General features: G+C 47.9%; 7 protein-coding genes across 7 annotated transcripts, besides 10 other annotated features; all 7 read left to right on the forward strand.

Annotated features, from left to right (window-relative positions):
- On the forward strand, positions 1–677 carry Tc00.1047053503833.10 (hypothetical protein, conserved; the record flags this gene model as incomplete). Its single annotated transcript, XM_800680.1, has 1 exon — positions 1–677. A coding segment is annotated over one exon (677 nt), but the record flags the coding sequence as incomplete, so codon positions are not given.
- Positions 1–8,929: a sequence feature (heterozygous, Esmeraldo-like haplotype).
- Positions 258–298: a sequence feature (GA-rich).
- Positions 728–775: a microsatellite.
- Positions 1,124–2,458, forward strand: Tc00.1047053503833.20 (hypothetical protein, conserved; the record flags this gene model as incomplete). Its single annotated transcript, XM_800681.1, has 1 exon — positions 1,124–2,458. The coding sequence occupies one exon, from the start codon at positions 1,124–1,126 to the stop codon at positions 2,456–2,458; it is 1,335 nt and encodes a 444-aa protein (XP_805774.1).
- Positions 2,688–2,707: a microsatellite.
- On the forward strand, positions 2,811–3,971 carry Tc00.1047053503833.30 (hypothetical protein, conserved; the record flags this gene model as incomplete). The annotated part of the gene is made up of 1 exon (XM_800682.1): positions 2,811–3,971. One exon carries the CDS (start codon positions 2,811–2,813, stop codon positions 3,969–3,971), a length of 1,161 nt encoding a protein of 386 aa, XP_805775.1.
- Positions 4,151–4,175: a sequence feature (AT_rich).
- On the forward strand, positions 4,349–5,140 carry Tc00.1047053503833.40 (40S ribosomal protein S2, putative; the record flags this gene model as incomplete). Its single annotated transcript, XM_800683.1, has 1 exon — positions 4,349–5,140. One exon carries the CDS (start codon positions 4,349–4,351, stop codon positions 5,138–5,140), a length of 792 nt encoding a protein of 263 aa, XP_805776.1.
- Positions 5,308–5,328: a microsatellite.
- Positions 5,329–5,357: a microsatellite.
- On the forward strand, positions 5,431–6,444 carry Tc00.1047053503833.50 (hypothetical protein, conserved; the record flags this gene model as incomplete). The annotated part of the gene is made up of 1 exon (XM_800684.1): positions 5,431–6,444. One exon carries the CDS (start codon positions 5,431–5,433, stop codon positions 6,442–6,444), a length of 1,014 nt encoding a protein of 337 aa, XP_805777.1.
- Positions 6,487–6,541: a sequence feature (A-rich).
- Positions 6,794–6,817: a sequence feature (AT_rich).
- On the forward strand, positions 6,926–7,897 carry Tc00.1047053503833.60 (hypothetical protein, conserved; the record flags this gene model as incomplete). Its single annotated transcript, XM_800685.1, has 1 exon — positions 6,926–7,897. The coding sequence occupies one exon, from the start codon at positions 6,926–6,928 to the stop codon at positions 7,895–7,897; it is 972 nt and encodes a 323-aa protein (XP_805778.1).
- Positions 8,254–8,284: a repeat region.
- On the forward strand, positions 8,309–8,929 carry Tc00.1047053503833.69 (ribosome biogenesis protein, putative; the record flags this gene model as incomplete). The annotated part of the gene is made up of 1 exon (XM_800686.1): positions 8,309–8,929. A coding segment is annotated over one exon (621 nt), but the record flags the coding sequence as incomplete, so codon positions are not given.

Genomic DNA, 8,929 nt, shown 5'->3' on the forward strand with positions numbered 1-8,929 from the left:
CGGATAAGGAGCGGCGACGAGAAAATTACCGGGTCCGCAAAGAAATTCGTCGAGCGTATAAGGAGCATCAAAAACAGCGAGGGCAACTTGTGCATTGTGGCCGATCTTGTGAGGCCAAAAGCAAACAGGTGGAGTTGGCTTATAATCGCCTGGCTTCTCAAGTGGATCGTGAACTTTACGGGGTTTTGCTGGACGCGAAGGACACAAAGTCAAAACGGTCTTTAGATGCCGCAGATTTAAAACAGGCTTATGAAGCAAAGAAGAAGAAAGTGGAGGAGAATGAAAAGGAAGAAGAAGATCGAGAGATGGCGCTGGAGGAACTGAAGGATGCGTATGATATTCTTGTGAATCCAGAGGCCAGGAACTATTATCTTCTGTATGGTATGAAGCCGCCGGAGCATATGCGTCACATGAGTGCTAGAAGTGGTGGTTGGGGGCAGGAAATTTCACTGGGCGTGTACAAGAACCGTGTTATACTGGCTTGGCTGGATTTTCTTCATGACTACATTGGGCTTTGGGGGGAAACGATGGTTATACTTGCTGCTTTGGCATTCGTGCTTTCACGTGTTCCAACGGCTTTGAGACAGTCCCAACGTCTGCTGGATGATATGGATTGGGAGGCTTCTGTGGCCGAAATAGAACGAAGTGGACGTAAAAGGGACGAAACGACGGAATAGAATTGATGAATTGAAAAATCACCGGTTTTTTTTTTGTTGTTTGCTTTTACTGTTTGTTTGTGTGTGTATGTGTGTTTCTGTGCGTGCATGTGCGTTTGAACTTTTCTTTCTTGTTGTTACTGGTATGGGCTTTTGCACCACCACTTGTTGCCGCAGGAATGTATCTCTTATAATTTATTTATTTACTTTTGTGTTGCACCACACGTGATGCGGCTGGCGGTGTAAACGGCACTGAATTTACATTAAGAAGAAGAAGGGAAGACGCAAAAAAAAAAAAAAAAAGATGCTGTGAAAGGGGGTGGGAGGTGAGTGTCGAAAGGACTGGGGTTTGCCGTGTCTTGTGAGTGATTTGATGCGCTGGGATATCTTTATTTTTTCCCCTCTTCTTTTTTTTTCCTTGTTGTTGTTGTTGCGGGGGATAGTTTCAAGTAAGGCCATAATATCAAATGCAGATGCAGCAGGACTATTATGCCCTTCTGGGAGTGCCGAGGACGGCGTCTAAGGACGGTATTCGGGAAGCGTACAAGTTGAGGGCGCTGGAGCTTCACCCAGATAAGAACCCCGAGGGGGAGGCCGTGTTTAAATTGGTGCTGAATGCATATCAAGTACTTGGATCTCCCACAAAGCGAAGGAAGTACGATCAAGAAATGGCCTTACGTGATGGTAGGAGACCGGTAGCACATGCAACCGGGCGCAACGGACCAAAACCGACGCAGGGAAATAATAAAAGCCCGAGGGTTCCAAATCCTGCACCCAAACCATCGTTTGCCAGTGGTGCCTCTAGAAAGCCTGTGGATGAAAAGTTGTTTGAGGACGTTTACAAGCAATACCAAAAGGGAACGTACGGAGGCTCTGCTCCTTTCGGAAGGGACAACAGAGATGGTTTTCGTGGCGCGGGTGCCAATCAGCAGAGTTTTGCAGAGTGGTTCAAAAGAAAACAAGAAGAACTTAGACAAGCAGAAGAGGTGTTCAAGGCAAAGCTAGATTATGCGAAGAAGCTAGAATTCGAGGAGAAGCGGCGGGCGGAGGAATGGCGCATACTGCAGGAGCGTCGGGAAAGAGAGCGAGAAGAAGAAATCGAACGTGCACGCGCTCAACGGGAGTGGGAGGGAGAGTTACTTCGTCATGAAAAGGAAATGGCCTCAAAAATTCGTAAGGCGGAAGAGGAAAAACAAAAAATGGCCGCATACTCCGAAGTTCAGAAAAGGCAACAAGAAGATCTTGATGCCCATCTCAGAGAGCTCGCGATGATGAAAAAGGAGCTCGAGGATGAGCGTCGTCGCTTGGCTACAGAGAGGGAATTGGCTCGTCAAGAATCAACGGATCAGCAACACGCGCGTCTTGAACGTCAACGGCAGCGCGAGAAGGAGTTGGCATTAGAGCTTCAACGAGCGGAAGAAAAGATAGAAGTGGCTCTCGCCAACCAAGCTGACTATGAGGCGTATGAAAAGGAACGCGAGGAGCGGAGGTTACGGGAGGAGGATGCCAGAAGGCTTGAGGAAGAGCGCCGACGTCAGACAAATCTTCACGAAGAGGAGACGCGGCGTCAGTTTAACGCGGAGCAAGAGGAAGCCCGTCGCAAGGCTTCAGAGGAGCTTGGCGGAAAAAGAAGGGCCATATTGGAGCAATTTGTGAAGGAACGCCAGCGACATCAAGATGACGTTGAGGCAATGCGACGCGAAACGGACCGTATTGAAGCCGAAATGCAAGCGAAGCTTGATGCCTTGAGGGAGGCGAAAAGGTCTGGACAACCGATCAACCTGGACGAGTGGAAGTTGTAAATGTGCCTTCCACCTTGCTGGACACAGTAGAACATGCGATGCTTTAATCAAGTGAATAATAGAGCCAGTTTTTTATGCTTATTCTTATGTATTAACTGCTTTTTTTTTTTTTTTTTGCCAAGGTTTTACCTTGTATCATGTCATGGTACAAGTATGGTTGGCGCAGAGCTAATATACGTTCAAACGTGTATGGGTTATGCTTTTGGGAATGGAAACACTCCTGGTTGGCTTTATTTTTATTTTTATTTTGGCTCATATTCCTGGATTTTGCTTTCTTCTCTTATATATGCATATATATGTGTATTTATTGTGAAGTAGCAAGCTCCTTTTTTTTTTTCTTTTTAAAGGAGGAATGTACGGTGGCTGCGGGGTTTATGGGGGCGGAATGCCTTCCATGTATGGAAATTATGGGGGAGGAATCTCTCCCATGTATGGGAATTATGGAGGAGGAATGTCTTCTATGTATGGGAATTATGGGGGAGGAATGTCTTCTATGTATGGGAATTATGGAGGAGGAATGTCTTCTATGTATGGTGGTGGTATGGGTACAATGGGGGGGTTAACAGGCGGCATGTCGGGCGGCATGATTAACGGAGGGATGCCAGGGGGAATGAATGGCCTTTCAACATTACCCGGTGGCCAGGGCGCGAATGGTACACTGTCACTTCAATCGGATCAACCTCAGGTCGCTGTATCTAGTAGGCCCGCCATTGAAGAGTCTTCTCAAGACCGCAGGGCACGTCGGCGGAGGGAACGGAAAGAAGAAAAGGATGCTATTGAAAAGCATCGTCAACAAAGGAGACAATTTGCCATTCATTCGGCCATTGAGATTGCTGGTCACGTGTTGCAGACCCTAATTCAACTGATGCGTTCAGGTCTTGAGCTGTTTGGTGTCGGACTCGGGACTTACTACAGCGTTAAGGTTCTGAAATCCCTTGTCAAAAGTCAAGAGGATAATGTTTCACGCAAAGTGACACAAGAGACGGTCGCAAGAGCCAAGAAGGAGGTGGCGAGCCGGGGATTAGTTCCTGGGACACACAAATGGAAAGGCTGGCTTATGATATCCGCATTTTTTTTATTAATGGAAACGCTATACGGTCTGCAAAGGCGCTACCGCGATGCAAATGAGCGGCGAGCAACTCATCATCAGAAACGTGGTATGCATACCACCAGTGATGAAGAAAGCTTAGAGAACAGAATTTCGCAGAGTGGGGAGTTAAGTAGTGACGATGTGTCTTCTGAATTTTCCACGGATTACACGGCATCTTTTTTGGATTCTATGGGCAATAAGAGCGGTAAGGGCGGGCGTCTTTTTGTTGCTGTTTTTGACTACGAGTCACCGGATCGGGAAGGCTTTATTGGATTTAAGGCAGGGGACCGTTTTTTAATTGAAGAATATGCAGAGAATGGATGGTGTGAAGCAATTCATATGGACACAGCTGAACGGCCAGTACAAAAAGGACTTGTCCCTGGCAACTTCTTGCGCCCACTGGAGGGAGAAACAAAGCTGTAAAAGGTTTTCGTACACTTTTGTTGTTGTTGTTGTCTCTATGCACGAAGAGTCTTCGTGGTTGGCGCGTCACGCGAATACATATTGAGTCATTATTCATAGAAAGACGACAGAATTGAGTGGCAAATTATTTCTACCCGAGTGCAAGTGGATATAAGTCATTTAAAGGCCGTAGGGGAATCAATTTTTTTAATTATTATTATTATTGTTCATACATAATCTTTTCCTTAATTTTTCTATGGATATAAATTTGGCCATTTTTTCCACTAGATTTTTTCCTGACGTGACTGTTTCTGACGCCACATGCTTCTTTGTTTCTGTTGTTACTGTGGCATGAACAATTTTTCCATAGCCGCTTGTTGAGGAGATACCTGACAGCAATGGCTGATGCCCAACGCGCACCCTCTGGTGAACAGCGCGGCTTTGGCCGTGGCCGTGGAGGTCGCGGCGGCCGTGGAGGCCGTGGAGGCCGCGGAGGCAGCAACGAGAAGGAGGAGTGGGTCCCTTGCACGAAGCTCGGACGTCTTGTGAAGGAGCAGAAGATCACTTCTCTGGAGGAGATCTTCCTCTTCTCGATGCCCATCAAGGAGCACCAGATTGTGGACCAGCTCATCAAGGAGAGTGACATGCGTGACGAGCTGATGCTGATTGTCCCTGTGCAGAAGGCGACGTCGGCCGGCCAGCGCACGCGCTTCAAGGCATTCAACATTGTTGGCGATGGCAACGGCCACATCGGCGTGGGCGCCCGCGTCGGCAAAGAGGTGTCCCTTGCCATCCGCGCCTCCATGATTGCTGCCAAGCTGAACGTTGTTCCCATCCGCCGCGGCTACTGGGGTAACAAGATTGGCGAGCCACACACGATCCCGATGAAGGTGACTGGCAAATGCGGCTCCGTGTCCGTCCGTCTGATCCCCGCGCCGCGTGGTGCTGGCATTGTCGCGGCACCCGTCCCGAAGAAGATTCTTGAGTTTGCCGGCGTTGAGGACGTGTACACGAGCTCCTGCGGCAACACCCGCACGCGTGGCAACTTCATCATGGCGACCTTCTATGCACTGCGCAAGACTTACGGCTTCCTGACGCCAGACCTTTGGGCTGAGACGGAGGTCTCGCGTGACCCCACGGATGAGCACTCCGACTTCCTTACAATGGGAAGCAAGATGATCGCCGCATGACTGGGTATCTCCTGGTACAACATTTGGGTTGCGTTTTTTTTGTTTTTTACAGCGCCACCTGCGTGCTCTGTTTGTGTGTGTTGGTGGATTTTACGGGCATTTTTGTGCCTGTTGGTTTCTTCGTGAATGAGATGGTTTGTGTTGTTCATTTGTCATGAGGAACGCTCTTTTTTTTTTTTTTTTTTTTTTGTGTGTGTGTGTGTGTGTGTGTTTGTGTTTCTTTTGTGTATCGTGTTGGAAAATTTAAAATTTTAATGCGAATGATCCTAAAGAAAAGTTTACGAGCGTAAATGAACTTCAAGAACAGGGTGAGTGAGGCGAAAGGCGAAGTAAAGGGACCTAGCCGTCAGCGCCCACTCAAAGAGAATAAACGTAAGTTTGCAGCTGGTGATGCCATAAAGAAGGCGTCTGTAGGGCGCAGGGCGGATGAGACACATCCGAAACGTGTTCAGGCCGCGAATGGCCCTTCCCAACAGCAGAAAGTGCAGGTGGCTACTACCACCAGTTGGGTCAAGGGAGGTAGTTCACTTTCCTTTGCCGATGTTGTACGAAGGAAGACAGAAAATGTGGTTATGAATATCCAACCGGAAGAGTCACATGAGGACATTGCAGAAGTCGTTCATGTGGAAAATGATGCTGTAGATCTGATGCATGATATTCAAGAAGACTCTATTAACGTTCACAACATGAACAATGAGAGCGAAGATATTGCTTATCCCACCATGCAGCAGGACACTGCTATTGTTCAAGCCGTCATCCCACCACTTCCGGAGGAAGAATTGATGGAGGTGCCTTCTATCAAGTACTACGTGCTTGAAATTGACAGAATTGTGGAGGAGTCTGTGAATTTACCGCCTCGTACTATGGCAACCGCTGCGGATTACATGGGAGTCTATACATTTTCTGGGCAAGCGGGTAAGCCCCCAACACCTCCCACGGCGACGCAACTTCAACAGCAGTTTTATCGTCCGGAGACGACAACTGCTAGACCCTTTGGTGGAATGAGTGGAACCTCTGAAATAAGTCGAGGCCAACATTGGGGCTCACAGCCAGGTCACACAGTGGATTACACAAACGCAAATTGGTCGCTGCAGGAGCGTGGTCAAAGAATGTTCCACCAGGGGATGCAGTACAGCTCTTACGCACCACCACCACCCGTGCAGCAGCAGCAGCCACAGAGGAATTTCATGCCACAGACTGTCAACCGAATGCTACAAAGTGATTCTGCAGACGCCCCACTGCGCCATCTCCGTGAGTCTGGAACATTCAACCGTCATCCAGGTAATGGCGGAGGTGTGTGGTGATTGGCTTTTTCCTGCTTTCGGGGAATGGGTTCTCGTAAGGACAAAAAAACATAAATAGAGAAAAAGGGAAAAAAAAAAATAGGAAAAAAGAAAAAAATACAATCAGCAACGAAAAATAGGAAGTGTCGTATTTAACTTCACCATGCTGTGTAACTCTTTTTAACTATCTAAGAACGAGGATGTCATGCTGCTTGACTCGCACTGAGCATTTTAAACTTTCGCGCCCTTCTTCCCGAGAGAGGAGCAAGGAAAATGAGAATGATAGAGTTCTTTCACTGGGGGAGGATATGGTGAGGGAAAATAGTCTCTTGGACTGTGAATATAAGGACTGTGACAATGCCCTCTTCGGTTTTTTTTTTTTTTTTAATTTTTTCCCTCTTTTTGTCGTGTCGTGGATATTTTTTTTCTGTCATCGATGCGCTTGTCGATGAGGAATCTCTAGTAGTAGTGGTAGTGGTAGTGACGGTGGTTAGGGTGGTTGATGGCAGAATATTTGCCGAGCAGCGATGGCTTGATGCGCTCCACGCTGCGAGAAACCATCAAACGTATCCGCCGCATACGGAGTAGGGCCGGTCGCGAAGATGAGAAGGAGGAGGAGTCTACGGGCGATCCGCTGCGTGACTTGTCGCTGGCGTTCATCCGCTGTGTCACCCGAACGAAAGAGGCCATCAAAAGCCGCAACGAAGGTTTGAAGCAGCACGGCCAGGATCGCATTGCCATTGAGGAGTGTTATGCTATTCGTAAAGACATACGCACTATGGAGACGCTCATTGAGGAGATTAAAAAATTTGTGGACGCCACTGAAACCGCTCTTGCACAAGAAAACAAAAAGAAAAAGCCAAGCAGGAGAAAAGTAACACTTTTGGAAAAACAACTCAATGAGCGGAGGGCTCAATATAATGAATGCCTCTCCACACTTGAACTGGTGCGGGATTTGGACCAACGGCGGTCTTCAGTGGACGAAAAAGGCTTGGATATTGGCGAAGAAATGCAATTTGGACGCAAGGCACAACTACGCCAACAACTTTTGATGCTGCGACGAACGCAAACGGGCGAAGGTGGTCATGTAGATCCTAACGAGGGCATTGAATTGCATGATAATACCGTGGGTGGCGGGCGCTTAGAGGAGCATGAAGATACAAAGGAGACGATGAAGGTAATTGCGGCAAAGGATGCCAAGATAGATGAGGGGTTGGATCGACTGAAGGCAGGGGTGGGGAGATTGCACAACTTGGCGATTGAGATTGGTGCACAGATTGACATGCAGAATCGAATGTTGGATAAGACAGAACAGCATATGAGTACTCAAGTAGAGCGGTTGCGTAATGTTAACCGCCGTATTGGCAAGTTTATGAGGGAGAAAAAACCGCTGAACACCTTTATGAATGTATGTTGTTGTGTGCTCATCATTTCCCTTGTGGGGTTCTTCCTTGTCCAGTTTAACGTTGTCTAGCGGCGGCTCTGCCTCCGCTTGCTTCCTTTCCTTTTCAGTGAAAACCAACGAAAAAGAAGTTTGGTAGCACCGTGTGGTGTACGATTGGTTGTGTGGCCGGGGTAACGCCTCTTTTTTGTTGCTTTTTTTCTTGTCTTGTGATCATGCTAGTTCCAGTAATGCGCCGTTAACTTCTGTGTTGTTTTTGATGCTGTTGCCAGCGTTGGGTGTGCTGGGCTGCAGCGGTGGCGTCATTGGATGTTGCTGTAAATCTTTTGTTTATATTTTTTTTCCTGGTTGCTTTTGCTTTTTAAACCCACCATTCCCCGTCAATTGGCACATGGACGAATACTTTGCGGAGAGCGCCCACGCACTCAAAAGAGGGAGAGAGAGAGAGAAGGAAAGAGAACAGGCACGCAAGGGAAATAAGCGATGGTGAGGGCAAGGAAACGTCAGCGAGGGGAATGCGATGAAAAGGAGAAGGAGACCAACACATTCCCATCGACAGGGGGCGAGGGGGGAGAGTCCATGATAGGGGAGATGCAACTGAAACGCGCGACTACGGACAAGCGAATGACAAATCGACAGAAGTGTCTGGTTCTTGGTTTACGCAGCATCTCCAGTAAAGATCGTCATTTGCTGACGGACATTCGTGGCCTGATGCCACACTCGCGGGAACATCCCAAAATTGGTCGAACTCATAAACTTGGGGATGATTTGGTGGAGCTTTGCTCGCTTCATCAATGCAATAGTTTCCTTTTAATTGAGGCTCACCGGCATGACATTAGTTACATGTGGATTGCCCAGTCCCCTCACGGCCCCAGTGTGAAGCTGCAATTAACGAATGTGCACACTGCAGATGAGCTTCGGATGGCGGGAAACTGTTTGAAGTACAGTCGTCCTCTTCTTCACTTTGACCGGGAATTCGAAACACATCCTCACCTTCGTGTGGTGAGGTCCCTCCTTCAGATGACATTTAACACGCCCCGCTACCATCCAAAGTCTAAGCCATTTATCGATCACATCATTTGTTTCTTTTATCTGGATCATCAT

Source organism: Trypanosoma cruzi, genomic scaffold (genome assembly GCF_000209065.1).
Source record: "Trypanosoma cruzi strain CL Brener 1047053516331 genomic scaffold, whole genome shotgun sequence".
NCBI lineage: Eukaryota > Euglenozoa > Kinetoplastea > Trypanosomatida > Trypanosomatidae > Trypanosoma > Trypanosoma cruzi.